This window comes from Neodiprion virginianus, chromosome 6, assembly GCF_021901495.1.
Source record: "Neodiprion virginianus isolate iyNeoVirg1 chromosome 6, iyNeoVirg1.1, whole genome shotgun sequence".
In the NCBI taxonomy this organism is placed as follows: Eukaryota; Metazoa; Arthropoda; class Insecta; order Hymenoptera; family Diprionidae; genus Neodiprion; species Neodiprion virginianus.
In genome coordinates this window covers 3,678,372-3,697,459 of record NC_060882.1, presented here as the reverse complement: position 1 = coordinate 3,697,459, position 19,088 = coordinate 3,678,372, and the positions used below count along the sequence as shown (strand labels likewise).

At 42.6% G+C, this 19,088-nt stretch overlaps 2 protein-coding genes across 9 annotated transcripts in view; one reads left to right on the top strand and one right to left on the bottom strand.

The window, feature by feature from the left end:
* The window catches only part of LOC124306788 (teneurin-a), a 489,347-nt gene that overhangs the window by 364,775 nt on the left and 105,484 nt on the right, over window positions 1-19,088 (top strand). The window lies entirely within an intron of this gene.
* LOC124306797 (uncharacterized) overlaps window positions 1-19,088 on the bottom strand; it is a 156,293-nt gene that overhangs the window by 74,553 nt on the left and 62,652 nt on the right. For both annotated transcript variants that reach the window (XR_006908685.1, XM_046767823.1), the window contains exon 3: window positions 18,932-19,032. Coding sequence is in view for 1 of the 2 variants with exons in the window: in XM_046767823.1 (XP_046623779.1) it covers window positions 18,932-19,032 (101 nt within the window). In the remaining variant the exon portion in view is untranslated. The remainder of the gene's footprint in view (window positions 1-18,931; window positions 19,033-19,088) is intronic.

Here is a 19,088-nt window from a genome sequence, read left to right as displayed (position 1 = left end):
AGGTATAATAAAACAAGGGTAGCCGTGGCACACGAACCACCCACGACTCGCCGTGGTGGAACCTCCGTAACGGTGAAACTTTCAAATATAAGCCAAATCCCTCGTATATCAAAGAACCTTATTGTAAAATATCGTCAATACGCGATAAACTTAACATGAAAAGCTCGGCGTGCGCGCGCGGTAAAGGAAGAGGAAGAGGAAGAGGAAGAAGAAGAAGAAGAAGAAGACGAGGAGCCGCCGGCGTCGGTTCGCACCGATTTTGCCTCCGGGTTTGCGGATCGAACAAACGGGCGAAGAACCGGCAGCCGCGTTCCTCGGCCGATCGATTTGTTAAAATTTTACACCGACCTCGATAACTTACATCCACCGAGGTGCGTGTTAGATAAGTCTTGCCTTCCCGTCGGATCAGCCAAACGAGCCTCGGGCTCGCGGCCTTCCTGGGGGAGGATTTCACCCCGCGTCACCGGTATTCTTCATCCCTTTCCTCGAAGGGTGCGAAATCGTTTACCATCTCACTGGTTACAATCTTCGAATTCATCAAAATGGCGGTACGTGGTGGTGGAAATTTATATCGTCTACGATTATTGTCAGATGTTACTTTATCCAGTATCTGCGGAGCGTTGAATGCTTCTCGCAATTACAGTTACACGCATTCAGAATATAAGGTATAATTATAGCTAAATAGAATTCCCCGCGTTTCTCGCACGGCGAACTTTTCGCGAATCGAATTGTTCGGTACAGAAGGCACGTATGGCTTGGTATCGACTAGGTATTTTTAACTACGCCGCTTCAACGTCGTCCGCAGTGCCAATTTAGAATTCCATCAATTATCCGGGTCATTCGTAACGCCCACCGCGATGAACTCCTTTGAATTTCGAGGTAGAGTCGCTGCAGCCGAGTTTAAAAGAAACTAAACCAAAAAAACCAAAAAAAAAATTAAAATACCTGACGCTGTTCGGCACAAAATTGCACGTGCGGGTATCGCTGGCGACGAATTTACTGCAGGGAGCAAGAATATTTGCGAATCTCTGCGTATCAATTTCGCGCTTCCCAAAGATTCGCGATGTTTTTCCTTGTAACAAAATGTTATACATCCCCGAGGTATGATTAATGTTAATTGGAAGTTGATTGCGTGATCAGACCGCTCGTTAAACCGCGTAATTATATTTCCACCCAGTTCCCGGAGTTTAAAGTTATAGGTTCACAGAGTCTGTGTAAAAGGTATAAGGTGTGTTCTTTACGAGCGAACGATTTATTCCTGCGGCTCGGAATATAAGGTGCATGTATATCTTTTTATACATATATATATATATGTGCAACACAGCTACTATGCATTGAAGCAAACTCGTCTGAAATAACAAGCCGCTTGGTATATATTTTACACGATGTTGCTTGCATACCTCGCACTGTTACCTGAAATTAATATTCACGAGGGGATGTAATGTACGTAATGGCCCTGCGATCCTTCGACCAAGAAGCTTCGCGGCGAACGATATTCAGCGGAAAAAGTAAAAATGACAGGTAAACAAACGTGTAGTTCGTACCCGACCATTTCAAAACGGTTAAATTGTCCATTCCGGTGGGAACATACGTTTCAAAAAGTTAGATCTTTTTTCTAGGACATGGATTAAGTTCATGAAATTTAAGTGCGTCTTAATTCGAGTCGAAAAAGTTCGTCTGAAGGAATCGTAAAATGATGCGTATAATTTTCGTTCTCATTTTTAATTTTATAGGCTATTTAAAATTCTTTTTTGTCTGGAGAAAAAATACCTAGATTTCTAGAACAGTCTAAAATTCCATTAAAAGATATACACGTACGTAAACTAGGCATCTATTTTATTAATACAAAGTTTTGAACTTGAAAAACGTTACGTGGCCACTAATAATAAACATGCGTGTAACTTTCGATGATAGAGGTTCGCGAAAATTCTACAAAAATTACAAATATTTTGTTTGAAAGATAAAGAAGCGAAATACTTTGTAAAAAAAAAATTTTCCATCGCCAGATTTTAATTCGGTTCTGAAAGGGTTAATCTACACACGTCGTGATTCGATTTTTCGCTCAACAGCTTTTCACCGCTAACGGTAAAAAAGAAAACAAATTGTAACGATAAAAAAACTCGCTCAGAATCGGGCAAAAAACTTGAAACTTATTACGCCGATCGCGTCAGGTCGCGACATTAATTATAGGCGGCATTTGTCGCAACGATCAGTTCGATGATTATTCCATTAGCGTGTGGCTCTGCAAACTGGATATCGACTATTGCTGATTCGTTCGCTTCTCCAGTCCGCTGATCCAATAAAGCAATGTAAGCGACAACTCAATCTGCACCGTAATTTGTATACCACCGATATTATTACACGCTCTGTTTTCAAATAAATATCCTCGCCGGCTGCGCGACGCACTTTGCCAAATTGGACGATACGATTGGCGAGTGGTGGCGGCAATGAGTGTAAAAAAATTCTAACAATAAAGTAAAAGTTTAAGAAAAAAAAAAAAAAAAGAAATGTCAATCTGAATCGTGGAGAAAGATAGTTGAACCGACGCCTCTATGCACGCTTGTACAAATTTCGAACGATGTGCCATAAGTATAAAAATTTACACCCTGTGCTTGCACAGTTATTTTTCGTCCGTTTTATTACGCAGGCGATGCTTTTGTTTTGATTAAAACTTTTCTTCCCTTGCATTCTACGAAAAGGTACATGATCTAATCCAATTTTAGACTGTTAGTGATCTGCCACGTGAAGTTACGGTGGTTCTATTTTTTTTTTTTTTTTTTAACTTTTTATTATTATTATTATTATTATTATTATTATAGCAAAATACTTGCACATGTACAGACGTAAGTATACGTATACAGTCTACAGATACTTTCTATGAAAAATGAAATTGGCGTGCCGAAAATAAAAATATCTCAAAAGTTGATTAATTATTTATTTACGCGTATAAATTTTTGTTTTTGTTTTTTGGTGTTTTTCTTTTTCTGTTCATTTAGTCAATTATCCGGGTGACGACTGGAGGAACGCGTTTATACGGACAGTATTAATATATACATAGGAGACCGTTTGCCAAATTGTTCAAGCCTCCGTATATCCCGTTTCCAAATATCTCAAGCGTTGTATATAAACATCGACGCGGTTGACGGGCACGCGAGAGCTGTGGAAGAACCGCGGAGTGGAATCCGAAGAATGTCTAAAACGCGATCCTGAACCACAATAAACTTTCGGTTGAAAAACTTGCCGTAGGGAAGCCGAAGAGAATGAGGGTGAGGGGGATAACGGTGAAGGGAGGGTGTCGAGGGGGAGGGATGGTGAGATAAAAAGAGAGGAGAATTTGGAACGAGGCCGAGGCAAGTTCCTTGGCCAATTATCATTCCGCGCCCAATTTAAATAAAACATCCTCTTACGCGTCGTTGTCTGGCGCCCGTGGCGACCCCAGCGAGTGGTGACAAACGTTTAACAACCTGCACATGTGCCTCGACCTCTGCGTCTGAATGCCGTACGAACCTGACAAGCCTCGAAAGTTCCGTGTGAACGCCGCCTTATCACTCTTTAAAAACTTCCTACAGTGTAACGGAAATTTTACTCGGATATGGAAGAGCGAATTCATCGTACATTTACCGTTTATTCAATTTAGAAAATAGAATAAATTGTCGACTCAGTTTGGTAATTTGAAATTATTATAATATTATTCTTGCACGAGCATTAAATTTTCGCAACAGTTACAAGAAAATATAGTAACAGTGATCGTAATGAGAAAGAATAGTAACGGATACTAGAATTTCCGGTAACAGTTGCAAAACTAATTTTCATTTTCTACCTAGAACTATATTTTTCGATTCTGGTAAAAAATGAAAATAGCTGAGGACTGAGCGGTAACCGCAATTAAAACTTTCTCTCAGTGTAAATGGATACCTATAATACTAGAATTTCGTAAAATTTTTCGCATATCAAAGAAATTAGATCAAACTAGAGAGAGAAAATGTGAGATAATTAAATGTATAAAAAAAAAGCACCGTGAAAGCTGGAAGGGATGAAAGTTGTTTAAATTCAGACAAATGGTTGCACCAGTTTCGGGGATCCGAGTGTTTCTTTTTTTTTTTTTTTTTGTATCCATTTTTTACCACCGTCCTCTTCTAACCCGTTTTTCTTTGAACACTTTTCTCTCGTCGTTTTTACCTCCGATTCGCGGTTAAAATTGCATCAACCCTCTTGTCGGAGGTTTTGCAGGAAAAAGAGACGGCCAAGAAGATGAGAGAGAGCGAGAGCGAGAGAGAGAGACACAGACAGACAATCTTGCAGAGTAGGTACGAGGCGTGCTGCGAAAAGGTGGTGGTGGTATATGGAAGGTGGCAGCGCGGCGAGTTAATTTCTGAAACGTTTTTTATGCACACGCCGAGAGCGAAGAGTTCGCAGCGCGCGGCTCAACACTTTGGAATATTAAATCCCTTAATTATCCGCGATAATGGGGGTGCGGCTGCTGGTCTGGTTGCCGCAGGGGTAACCTGCCCAACGTCAAAAATAATTCCTACGACGACGTTACTTTTCTTTGTAGTTTTTCTGTTCTTTTTTCATATTCTTTCCTTTCTTTTTTATAATATATATATATATATATATATATATAATTTTTTCTATTATTTTTTTTTTTCACGCGCAGGACTACTGCTGCAGAACCGTAAATGTTTACGATCTTACCCGGCCGCGCTTCGGGCGCATAAGAATTACGAGATTCGCCACCTCGTTAACCCCTTCCATACAGCTATACCTACTCTGCCTCGCTAAATCCATCTAAAACCACCCGACGAAGATGGATCGAGAAAAACACGCCAAGAGGAAGGGAAAAATAAAACGAAAGAAAGGGGTTGAAGAAATATTACTATTTTTTTTTTACCATTTCAACGTCGAAATCAAATTGATTGCAACTTTTTAACCGATCCGCAATGTGTGGCAAATCGACGTTTGTATGCGTTTCTATCTTATTTATTTATTTATTTTTTTTTTTTTTTTTCTTTAATGCGTATCAAGGAAGTTGATCGGCCGAAAACCAATACTTTATATCAATTACATTAGGAAATATTCGTGGATTGAAAATTTATCAAATTATTTTTATCACAAGATCTTAAAGCTGTAAAAAACTATAAAGTAATAGTGGAATTATGAACAAAAGCTTAGATATTAATGCTTAGTTTGAAACCGCTTTGAAGTCGTTGAAACTAATAGAATCGTTCAATTTCATTCTACAATCGTTCGTTTTATGGAGAAAATTATTTCCTAAAGTCGCTGCAGACAATGAAAAAATGTCTTTTTATCAGTAGGTGGTCATTACAACATTGTAATTTACTGACCCTAATGATTATCGATGCAGTGTTGTAAAATTAAATATTCAAGGAAGTGACAAAATTAAAAAAAACAGAGAGAGAGCTTTTCCACGAATTTGTCGAAAACAGTTGCTTCTTCGCAGAGTGAAATCGTTCAAACTTACATTTTTTAACAACATTGAAGCGAGACAAAACGAAATATCGTTACCTAAACTCTTGTTAAAAAATTCTGCTATTTTTTTAATTTAAAACAGTTCTTCCTAACTTAAAAAGCTCAACGTAAGGCTATCCCGTAATAACAAAATTCATCCACTAAAGGTTTGTCTCGATTCCCAAGCCAAGAGCAACCTCCTCAAGAAACAAATGATTTATTTTTCCAAGATGACAAGATTGAAAACAAACAACTTCTAAGAGAAACCTAAGAACCGGTGCATAAAAGAGTGCCCTTGTTAGATACCGAGGCGAGCATTAGCGTGCCAGGGGGGGGGGGTTTAGAGAAAAGGGCCCTCAAGATGCAGCATCCCTCGGTCTGGTGCAACTCGTTCGAGCGTGGGGTGCTGCACTGGTAAGGATTATTTTAAGACGCACTCGACGCCGAGAGATAAGGAGGCGTTCCTCGTCCCCGACGACTCCCGACTCTCTCGACTCTCGACGTTGATCTCTATATAACTGCGGGGGAAACGGCGAGGACGGCGTCGCGATGCGGGATGATAATTTGACGGATATCAATATTTGTCCTCATATTTCTCTTCCCGCTGCAGCGGAGCTTTTGAGATACGGGGCGGGAAAGAAAGACGAAAAAAAAAAAAAAAAAAAAAACGGAGCAACAACTCGGAAAATAAAGAAATGAAAAAGCAGTCAAACCACGACACGGCAATGACTCATTTATGCATCTTCCCTTCTCATAAACTCTTCGTCTCCTCTCTCAGTCACTTTATTTCTCACTCCTCTGTCGCTCCATAACTTCTCTTTAGAGTTTTATTTTCGGGCCACTTATAATACAGCGTATAATTGCAGCCGCAATAGCTGAGTTATGCAGCGGTAAGAATAACGTCGCCTGGTTCGTAATTAATTGGTACAATTTTTTTTTTTTTTTTTTTGTTTTTGATTTTTTCCCCTCCACTACCACGTGCGTATACGTCGAAACTTTCCTTTTTGTTGCTCCAACTTTGTTGACCAAAAAACACGCGAGAAAAAAAAAAAAACAGACCGCAACTACTACGGTGTTCCCGAGAAATCCGGTTCGCAGATAAATTAATAGATTACGCAAATTCGCAAGTCGATGAGTTTTACAAAAGCTTGTTCGAGTCGAGGGAGATAAAAACGAGAAAAAATGAAATGAAATAAGATAAAAAGAAAAAAAAAAAAGAAGGATAAAAAAAAATACCCAGCCAAACCCCTCTTGAGCCTACGCCAATCAATAAAATGGAGTTATTCGACGACGGAATGATATGTAAAGTAGTATACATATATATATATATATACCCACCCTAGCTGGCGCTAAAAGATCCCCTCGTCAGCTTAGCAATCGGTCCGTGCTCAATTCCCGGACTGATCGCTGCTGCGCGGCCCCTCGTGTAGGGTGCATAATTGCATCCAGATAAGAATTGAAGAAGAAAGGAAGAAAAGGTGGAGAAGAAAAAGGAGGATAAAAAAAGACGTCGCATTCATTCGCGGCTCAAAATAGACACCGTGTTGGGAGTAAAACGCGGATCGGATAGCGAGTAAAACTTGCCCGCGGAGCAAAAGGCTGGAAAGAATTGCGCTCGTGGATGATTATCATTATTATTATTCTCCCTCGACCAAAGAAAAGAATGAAGAAGAAGAAAAAAAAAAGAAAAAGAAAGACAAAAAGAAAAAAGTAGAAACGATAACGGCGGAGAATTTAATCGCAATAATTTTCCCAAAACTTTTCACCGCCTCTATATATTTATAAAGTATAGAAAACATTTTTGCGCATTTGGATCCACCAAAAGTTGTTATAAATTGAATAAAGTTTGGGTGCAATATACATGTAAAGAGACGCGAGGAGCGACGAAATGCTTCACGGTATCAAAGTAGAACCCCGGCCAAGCTTTGATCCGCGAAATTTCAACGAGATATATTATATTAAGGATACTTATGCGTTTCTCTGTATTTATAAGCATCCCTCTTTCGCCCCCCCCCCCCAGCCCTGGCTCGGTTAGATTGTACGCGAAATAAGGCGTTCTCTGACGTTCGCAGTATATATATATATATATATATATGTGTGTGTGTGTGTGTGTGTATGTGTACGTATAAGTATTATAAGGGTGTCATGCAAATAAGTTTTCTCACCGGGGGTTGGGTTGGGTGTGTGTACGTAAAGGGTTGAAGGGTTTGTAACGTAACAAAACACGAGTGGGCACCGCCGACGAAAGATAGGGTAATTCCAATTTAGTCTTTATAAACAGTTTTCCGAGTCGCGTCGAATTCGCGGTTGCGGTTATATTTTCACAAGATATCTCCCGTTAACGAAATTACGTCCCCCATTCTCTCCGATCCCACAATTAATGCAATACGAATCGTACCTCGGATATAAATTTAATTCATCGCGAGATTCTGGTTTCTCAATAACTGCACGGACACGATTTTATTTCCAGCTGTAAATAAATGTTGAAATATTCGTCTGTGGAAAACAAAAGGATTTGTGCGCGTGAAATTGATTCGGGGCAAACGTTGCACCGATTAAAAGTAAGCTTTCGTTTCGACTGCGTCCTGCGGGTGAAATGCGAAGAGGGTTGAAAGCTCGAAAGTAAAAGGAACCGATCGGCTGATCTGATTCCTGAGTTCACTGGCACGACTGTAACGTAAATTATTGGAAGATTGATTCGAGCAAAGTTACCGTGTGTTTTTTTCCGTTGAAACAAATTTCTCCTTCGATTCACATAAAATACGCGGTAAGAATAGCTGGTAGAAAATCAGATAATTTGAAATACGTATAGAAATAAACGATCCGAATATCCCCTGCGGTGGTGGTACAGAAATTGAAGATAAAATACACACGATCATAACATGTACGAAACGAAGACAAGACTTGGATGGTATTTGAGTGTGTGTGTGTGCGTGCGTGTATAGGCACATGTAATGTACAATTTCACGGGAAATTAAGCTTTCGGATTTCCCAATGACTCGAGCCGAGACCTGGAATACCTCGAATTCTACTCCGTGAGAGACACGCACACACCTTCATCGACGGTGAATCGCGATCCAGACAGATGGCCCGCATTACGAGAAAGCGTTATGATCTGCCTCGCGTTACACGGGCAGCACAAACTCATATTACGAACCTCTCCACCCTCCACCCTCCACCCCAGCTTCCTAAGCTAGACGAACAGCAGTCACTCGTCTTCGGCTTACGCCACCTTCAACCCCCTCCAATTGTCTTTCTCGTAATTCACCGCCGCAAAACTGACCCAAACTTGAGGCGTTATTTCGATTTCATCGCTCTGCGATTTATTCTTATTCAAATTGTTTTTTCACTCCGGAATGTTACTGCGGGTTTGTCCATCTTCTTTAATTGTTTTTTTTTTTTTTTTTTGTTCTTCAAATTTCAAACCAAATATACGGACGCTGGAAATCACGTGACTTGGTTATCTAGTAGGTATTACATACGTATACTCCGCAGTGTTTTTTTTTTTGCCACGATTCCGAACAAGAACAATAGAGAGCTTAAAGCGTGCGATGTTTCCGTCGTCGTTGGGTTTCGTTGGCATAAAAGTTCATCGGTGTTTAAACAAGAGAACGGCTCCTCCGAACGACGGTGTTCGTAATGGTGGTGGTGGAAAGTATAGCCACCGAGAAAACCGACTAAGGGATGTGTATGTACGGCTGCATATATATATATTCGTAGGCGAGGCACTAGTTCCGAAACTCAAAAGTAAAGTGCAAATAGTGAAGAGAGTTTCAGAATTAACGTGCTCAAGGGTGTTCCTACCCTTGTTATACTGCAATGTATCATACATATACACATATATGTAGTTGTGCGAAACTTCGTTATAATACCGAGAAGCATAGCGGGAAATAATTTCCAAACTCTTATATACTCCGTTGTTTCCAAGAATAATGAAAATCCCTTAAACACCAACGAGGGATGATTTTCGAATATCGAGAAACACTGTCGCGTACACGTGTATAGCTAAGACCTGTGTACGTATAACGGGTTGCATTGAACAGCTGATTTTAATTACAAACGATCCATCAGGAAGACGTCCCTTGGGATCGCGTTAATCGAGTCTGATTTTCCCAAAGTAAGAATCGAGCCGACGTTACATGTGCGCGGTGGATGGATCCCTGCATAGGCGGGGTGATTTGTATGAAAGAGGTGAAACTTCGGTGTGGGAGAGGCGCAAGGGTCGTTCTCGGAAGGGTTGCCGGAACGATCCTCGAGTAGCCCCAGACCGTAATTTCGCGTCGATATAATTACCAGACGACATGACATTCGGGATCGGGATCAGCAACAGGATCAGCTAGAGAACACGCGGGGTCGGTTCAATTTTCCCCCTCGTATATACATATACATACATACATACATACATTATACATACATATAACCTGACATGGATCGTCGTCCTCCTTCGATCAGGGATACGAAGCGACGTACTAACCTCGGCCGCTTTTCCCGATACGACGACGATGCCACCGAGTTTCCCAGGTAACGCGCGATTCGTCGCTCTCTGCAGTATCCCGTCACCCTGGCAACCAGCGGACACCCCCGATACGAACGGATGCCGAGGAGGCAGAACGACGCCGGCGTCGCGTCGCGTCGTCACGTGCTTACACGCGAAATATCCACGTGCTCTGAAAATGAGGTCGGTAGTAACGTATGTTTTTTTTTCTTTCCCTTCTCTCATGCTTCACCGTCGTTCTGTCTAATTATCCTATCGTGACGAGCTTTTTAAGCACGCGTCACGCGTTGCACGTAAGTATAAGACGTTTTTTTTTTCGTGACCTTAACCTCTCGAGTCATAGTCCTAAGTAAGCTCACCACCTATTTCGTATCAATTTTTTTGTACACTTGGAAAACCTTGTCGACATATTTCTTTGCGATTTTTTTGGCTAGTCCTGACAGTATTGATCCGGTTGTAACGAAGTATGGCCTAAAACCTGGCCGCACGTTATAGCTATACACAGAAAGATGAGGAATCAAAATCTGTGCACTAGGTTTTTACATAGTTGTAAGAGCACGTTCGGAGCGATATACGATGGGACGTGGAGTTTTACAGTACATGGAGAACAGGGAATACGATGCGCGATTCGTTCGAGTGATTCTTGATAGATGCACAAATGGTTTAAAAAAAAAAACTAACACTTGCACGGTTGGATAATTATAATTTTCTGGTTTATACTTTTTTTTTCTCTCAAATTTCTTAATAACTTGCACGTGTAAACATATCAAATTCTGGAAATTCGTTAAAACAAACACAACTTTTCGCTATCGATTCGTCATTATTTATAAGCTGCAGTTGTACATAATATCGATAGTTTTTCGTTACCGCTACAGTCACGATTTCGCCTTGTAAATTCCTAAAAGCGAATAACGTGTCTTTGAAGAATAAATATAGCTATAACATAACCGCAGTATCTGTACGAAAATTCTCTGCTCGCGTGATGAAATTGAAAATTCTCATCACGACTCAGTGGGAAATATTGAACGATCGCGACTAAATTTTTTTCACTAAACTATAGACGGTGTAAGAAGGGCAAAAAGATGAATCGTGCGGTGCATGTTATAGCTATACACGTGCCTACGAGAGTCGAATTTCATCCCTTAGAAGCGCAAAGTCTGCGAATCGAAAGACGCGAGAAATTGATTAAAATGAAAAAAAAAGAAGAAGAAAACCGAAGACAAAAAGGGGGTGAACCACGTATAAATACAAAAAATAACTCCAATCTTTGTAAAAAAAAAAAAAAGATGGGGGGGAAAGAAATGAGATAAAAAAAAAAATATATGGAATAAGTAAACGTAGGAGACTGAAGTGAAATAGAATTTCGGGAAAATCGAATGAATTCACCCTCCTCTCCTTCTCTCTTTCTCTCATCCCCGGTTTCCTGTCAATACAATTTCATTACCGACTCTGAATCTTGGCTAAATGGACGACCTGTGCGTCGACGATAGACGACGCTTACAAGTGCACCGATGCATATAGACAAGTGTTTTTATATACATGTAGACCATATATAAAGTGAGCAGACGGTCGTCGCGACGCTTTGAAACATATTTTATACAGCTTCGCACATCCGTGTATGTGTATTGTATATGTACATAGGGAGCGCGAGTCGAATCGCGAGGTTATGTCGTAGCCGAGTCCCCCGACTAAGAAGCTTTTATCGAAGTAAGAGAGAGAGAGAGAGAGAGAGAAAGATGGAGGGTACAAGGTACACGCATTTTTCCCGGTCCATTTAGAATGAAAGTATTTATTATTGGATTATTGATGGATTTGATTACAGTTTTATCGCGACACAAAAGATTCCTGATATATTATCTGGCTCACACCTAACCTTAAATTATAAGCAATAAAAGTATAAGTGCGAGTAGAAAAAGGCGTCCCCCGTATACGTAACGAAATCTCCAATCTTCAAAGAGGGACTCAAATATAATCGCGTATAAGACGTTCTTTCAGGTTCGATTGGCCCGATTGTTCCAATATATATATATATATATATACACACACACACACACGTGTATAGGAGGGTGAAAATTTCGCTCTCATTTCTGATTATCTGTACGGCGTAGAGTGGATACAGCCGTAATCGGGGTTCGGCGTCGATCCTCTCGACGAACACAGGGTAGTATTCGGGTAAAAGCATTTCCATTCTAGCCGCCTGACGTTCGAAACTGGCGTATACCGAGCATTGTTTCTCGTGAGAGCATTTTCACGTTTCTAATTTCTGTTTGTCAAGTGACTCGACGGGCCCTCCTCTCTAGCGTGGAAAGCAACGACGGCTACGCAACATTCTACACAAGCGAAACGAAAAACAACATCGCGTCGAACTTAAATCAATTACAGAGAAACAGATCTCTGATCGTCGACGGCGTCGAGCCGCTGCTGCATCGGCAACAACAGCAGCAGCAGCAACAGCAGCAGCCTGAGGGTTTTAAAATCCAAACCAGCGACTCCTCGTCACGTTTTTCTCAACCCGAAACACAGAGTTGCACTTTCGACGGGCAAACAGCTCATCCTAACGGCAAACACTGCACGGCCGCACCAGAGGCGTAGATATTTTTGTTTAAAAAGAAGATGAAGAAGAAGAAGAAGAAGAAGATAAAAGAAAAAAAATCTCCAAGCTCATTTTCCTTATCCCTAAAAATATCCAACAAATTTTAGCGAGTAACCGTGACTCTGCCACTGCATCGATCTTGCCCAGAGGGTGACTTTCGGTCCTCCGCAAGCTGCTGCTTTTTCCTCTCCGCACCGCACGAGTCTTTATAATACCGGCAACCCCACCACGAGTCTTCTCTTACATTACACGCGCGTATACTTTCCCTCCGCGTATCGCAGGGTACAAACCACAACCGTGGGCCTCCGGGCTATGTGCGGGGCAAAGAGGACGGGAAGAAAATAGGGAACGGGATAGTAGAGGGGTGAGGGGGGGTTAGGGTGAGGGTGAAGGACAGAGGCGGGAAGGGGAGGGGAGAGGGAAAAAAAAAATACCTAACGGCAGGAATTTCCCGCAAAATAATTAGAATCGTTGCTTTGAAGGAGGCCCCCCACCGCCTCCCGCAGGTCCCCGGCATTCTTACCTAACCTTATTACGTCCGCGAAGATAACCGTGTGCGTTGTTCGCCCCGAAGGCAGAGTAGGAAAAGTGGGAGGCACGCTAACCCCCGGAAAGATAACGCGAGACTTCGTCCGCGGCGAGAGGAATTAAAGGACGGTATTCGGGGGTATGAAAGAGAAAAACATGGAGATAAACAAACGTTGAAGAAAAAAGAAACAAAAATTTAAACAAACAAAATCAACGTCCGATGGAGGATGGAAATAATTTACGAATGAAAGTGAAGGCGGGGAGAAAAACTTCTCTCTTTCCCTCGTATAAACGCAGCCTTCTTTCTCACTGCACCCGACTCCGAAACACAATGCAACCTCGTTATCGGGGACAACACGTGTATCGTATCGCTTCTCCTCCTCCTCCTCCTTCTCCGTCATCCATCAATCCTTCACGGACAGCCGACCGCCCAATCTTTTACCTATCGAAGTATAATATGCAGGGACGATGCCACACGTCACGCCCTTTAGATTCCCCGGCTTACGAACGCGTTTTGGGGGAGAGTTCAAAAAGTGAGCTTCCATGAGGAGGTGGAAGCTTGCAAGGGCACGATAACGAGTTCGACGCAAGATAATGCGAATATTGACGAGAAGAAAAGCTGCTAGCCAAGTTGGGAGTTTTCTGCTCGATGCGATGTGGAAAAATTTTTTCATCGCTTCGGTTTCGCGAATAATTTCAATCCTGAAAACCTACCGCAACAACAGGAACGAAACGTCCTCTACCCTTATTTCCTGACACAAAATAGATTGTCCTTACATTGCTCTTTATTCTGCCGCCTAAAATTTGCGTCTAGACTTCTGAAGAAATGAATTGAAGTCAGAGATAACGTTTCATTTTTTAAAGAGACTTAAAAAAGATTCGATTGTAATTTATTGAAGCGATTTTCTTTCAAGCTCGTCTGGTGGATTAGATTGGAGGAAATTATAGATGCCGAGCGTAAGACGTATATAAGCCGAATGACAAAATTTTTTGCTCTTTGTGCGTAACATTTAATACAGGGCGGGGGGGGGGGGGGGGGGGGGGGGTAATAATTGGGTTGAGAATTGGTTGGAAGATGCGTGGCTTACATAAAGAATCTTGAACGAGGATAATAAAGAAGTCTTGCGCGAAGAGCCAGAGAGTTTTTGTCGACGTTTTTTCTACGTTTTTTTTTTTTTTTTCTCCAACCCCTTCGTATTTTCGCGGGTAAAACGAACTAGTCGAGGGTTGAGGCGCGGGTAAAAAGGTTTGCAAAAAGATGGCGGTATAGATGCAGAGCGTAAAGAGAGACGTCGGCTGTGCGGTTGCGGAGTACTTAATTTTCGGTAATATATCCCACCGGCGCCTAACCGCTAAGCCGCCATCGCTCAAACCCAAAAGCACCGGGCCTAGGAGTGTATTTTTTTTTTTTTTTTTTATTTCCGGGGCCCCTTGTAATCTGAGCGAGTTGCTCGTAAAGAAACGAGTGATGAATGGCCTTTCGCCAGGCGACGCTCGCGCCTCCTCGAGTCGAAACTTTGTCCGGTAACGCGTTTTCAATAGATCCCTAAAGAACCTCCGACGATGATCCCCCTCGGTTCTCTCTCTCTTTTCCTTTCGCCCCTCTCGGCCAGCTTTTCAATATTTCACGACAGCAAATATCGACGTGGACCCGTAAATGATATCAACAAATTCATAATTCAAAATTTTCACGATACAACTTTCAGCTCCGAATTTAATTCAAGCTTTTTCGAGCTGTAAAAAAACTCGAGTGCACGTTCGGCGACAGGTTGATTCATTGAATTTCGCAAAGAAACCGAATGCCTGAGTCTAACAGATCAATACTCTCACGCGTATCGTTGATCCCAATGTTGAAAAATCGAACGTATAAATTGTTTGTCAGAGCTTGAAGATCGTTAGAAAATACGAATAAAACGATAACCTCTATACTCTGTGAAAACGAAACTTTTCATCTGTAGGTGTTACGGTACAGAAAGAGAGGATTTGGGTAGCGAGACGAAACCAAAGAGAAGAAAAAGTCAAAATTAGAATAAAGAATGTAAAAAGAAAGATAAAAACGCACAGAATCCAAGCCGCGCGAACAAAGGTGCTTAAATTTGCAACCGAATTAAGCTCACCGAAGCGTTTTCTCGACCGCGTCCCCGGTGGCTGTGTATGTTGTTCCGGTGGCGAACGGTATCCGACGAGGTGAAGCTGCGGGCGGAATAAACGCCGGCGTCGCGACGCCCGGGACGGTGGACGGAGGAGTGTCCGTCGGATCAACCAACCAAGCAACGTATCGCCGTTCTCCCCTGGGTGGTCTTCTCTCCCGTCCTCTATTTATACTAGTAGAGAGTCCTCCTTCCATAACCCGACGTCGTTCCCGCATATCGCCGATATCGCCGTGCCCGGTTCGTTATTAGGACGGGGGGCTGCGACCACGCTTCTCTAAACAAATACCTTTTAATCGGGTCACAAAGGTACGATCTACCATCGCCCACGTCGCCTCGCCCGTCCGTCCGTCCTTCCGGTCCCTTCGGATACCGCATGGCTCATACTAACCCGACGGAGCGAACTTTGCCCGAAATTTCAACTCGCTCGCATCAAACTACCTCGAAAATTAGATCCCGCTCACACTGTGTCGGGTATAGAAAACGCGCGAACTTTGACCTTTGCCTAAAATCCCTGGTTTTTGTATCCCGGGATGAAGTGGGTAAGTTTCGGTACATCGAATCGCTTCGAGCACAGTCTGCACAGGTATGGAAGAGAAACGATTCTTCGATACGCACGATAATTAAAATCCTCCCCGCAACGAGAAATTTTAAAGAAATTAAAAAAACGCATAATTACGTATCGACCCATTATTTCCCGCAGATTATTCATACGCAAGTTAAGTACCTACTTACCACGACGAGTACGACGATCGTTCAGGATATCCTGCGCTTCCATCGTCGATTGTGCAACCGAGAATCGCGAGCCACATTCACTCGTAACCCAACACCATCACAATTAACCACAAAGATGACAAATTTTTCCCGTCACATTCCGCCGTCGAGGGTGTCCATTAACCGAAGCAACGAAAGCTTTTACGGAAAGAGTGCACAAAAATTCTCTCGACACTCGCGTTATACCCGCTGACGTACGACGTATTAATAAAGGTTTCGGTTAAGATTACCGATACTCTTGTACACACGGCCGGATAGATACAAGAATTTCGCGACGTGCGTTCCTCACCGTTGCGAGTTCGACACTGACGATAAACTTTGGACTGAGGGGGTGGGGGGGGAGGGGGAGGGAGGCGAAGTTCGCACAGAGTAAACATCATATGTTTATGTTCACGCCTCTGCGAGCAAATCTCGCTTTCGAGAATCAGCTCACCGGTTACGTTACTATTCGGATAAAGACATTCCCGTACGATAATAATGCTGCAAGTTTAATTGTTCAATGAAATTTCAAGCTTCGTTCGATTTCGCACCATGCGTACGTGTACAAACGAAAGGCTCGACCATCGTCGGGAAAGGGATAAAAGCCTCAGTTCCTGAGGGATTTTTCGTCTCGATCTTGAGAATGCTGGAGGGTAAACAGAAATAGAAGGACTGCTAAGTGTGATCGGTGCACGGGGTTAAGCCGGTTGTTGTCGCCTCTGTGGGATTAATTTGGTCTTTCGCTCGTCGTCGTCGCTCCTCCGCACCCTCGTCGAGGTCGAACAATAAGCCTCGCAATTCCCCGGAGAAATTGAATGTGATTTAGAAATCACACCATAAGGCTCACGAGTGGCGAGCGAGAGAACCATTGCCACGACACTTATTTGTTTGGTTTGCTGCTACGGCGATGCGTGCAAACGCCGAGCCATGTGCCTATACGGTGCACATATGCCATACACATACACGCACGCACACACACACACACACACACACATATACATATCCATACACAGCACAATGTCCTCCTCCGCTTCGATCCGGAGACTAGGAAACCTTTGTTTTCTCCCCGCGGTCAAGGGTCGCGCTGTGGCAACAACCCCTGCACTACTAGTCATCGTACCCCGATTTTCTCCAGGTTTTCGGTGCAGAACTTCCCGCGAATTCCCGAAATCCCATAAAATTTCACCATGGAGATATAAATTTCCTTTTCTCTTCCCCCCCCCCCCCCCCCCCCCCTCCCTTCTTCTCTCGATCGACGCGAGTTCAATGTTTGTCAGATTGTTGATCGTAGTTTCGACACCCTTAAAACGGATATAAGTGTATAATGTACACCTACAGCCCTTTTTGACCTATTTATATAGAGATGATTGCAAAGGGTGAGACTTCGGGCTTTTCGCGAATTTCCCTTCGTTCTCCCTTTTCCTTTTTCCCGCCTGATCCAAGGTAGAGAATGATCGGGGATTATTGTATATTGGATTAGAAATACAGAATCGGTTTAAACGAGAAGGCAGCTTATTTAAGCAACCCTCAGTCCCGCTTTAACCTTCGCTTCTATAATCAACTCGGATTCTAAGGATCTCGACTTCGGTTGACGTGTGCTAATGCCGTTTCGACGAATTAGAGAACATCCGTGCATCGCAAATCCGTGTTGAGTAAATTACCCACCTAACCAGAAGCTTTAACGCAAGCTCCAAACACGCCCGTGATGGATGAATGCGATGGATTGGAACGTTTCAAGGTTCGCGAGAAAAGTCACGATTTTAAATTCTCACGATCTCGTGCTGCTGCTGTTGCTAGAACAAAAGAGAGAGAGAGAGAGAGGAAAAAAAATAATAACTCGCTGAATTTCAAGCGACTCTCGTAACTTTTTCCAGGTTACCCACATCAGGCACGTTTGCAAAAAGAATGGTGTGCACGCAATGCATTCGATCACCGCGTGCACGATCGTCAAAGACAAAAGGAACAAGGCTTGTATTGTGATTCGCATGCGGGGTGTAAAATTCGAGCTGTTAATTAAAGTGAATGGTAAAAAAAAAAAGTAGAAAAAGAAATTTGATAAAAAAAAAATAACGAGAAAACGGCATAAACGTCCAGCTCTGTACGCTGCTTGTATAGTCGATTTGCATTCGTCGGGTTCATTGGTCTTTTAAACATGCAGCCGCGTAGTGAGAGAGGCGAACGCCACGGATAAGTTCAACGCCATAAAACTCGTCAATGCACGCGTGCAACGGGGAAGGGTGTAAATTCGTTTTAAAGTTTTTTGGTGTGTATCCGGGCACTTGGGTAAACGATATCCAAGAACAATTCGACGCATGGCACCAGCAGCCCGGTCCCAACACCTGTATTTATCCGCCCGTTATCGAGGCCGTAAAAACCCGACTCCTGCGTACAACCAATTTACTTAATTCTTATTCGTTTGTTCATTGCCCGGGAACACGAAAGTTCCATAGCCCAAAGTCGACCGCTGGAAATACTCGAATGGGAGAATGAATTTCACGGGCTGCCAGGCTCGCGTCATCCTCCGACATTTGATGGTGTATCGGGTAAATCGATCGTAAACTTTGGGTATAAAGAGTAAGAAGTATAACCGGGAGTTGTGCAGTCGTTGATTCGTTAATAAAAATAAAATTGAATGAAGAGGGGGAACAAAAAAGAAAAGAAAAAAAACAACAAGAGACGATAAAAACATTCTCACGTAATGGTTGTACGATTTTATACCAAAAGGCACTTCGACAGCGTCGTCAAAGTGTCGTAAGTTCTCCGATTTGAAAGGAAAAAAAAAATAATAATAATAATGTAGTAATAATTCCGACAGTCTAATAAATTCAATTTTATTCACCCTGCCTGTCGAGAACGAATCTTTACTTCTTCTCTGTTCCAATTGCGTATTATACCATACCCACTCTAACCGGATGTGGAAACATTAAAATCACTGGTACTTACCATGGGCGAAATCGATAACGGATGGAGAATCCCTTTCGCGTCGTGCCGATATTTCCAGAAGCCCGCAGCCGTCCAAATATCTGGTCCGTAATTTCGAGGACCTGTAAGTAGATCGATAAAGTTTGAGCGATCGCTGGGCGCGTGGATTCCGGAAGAA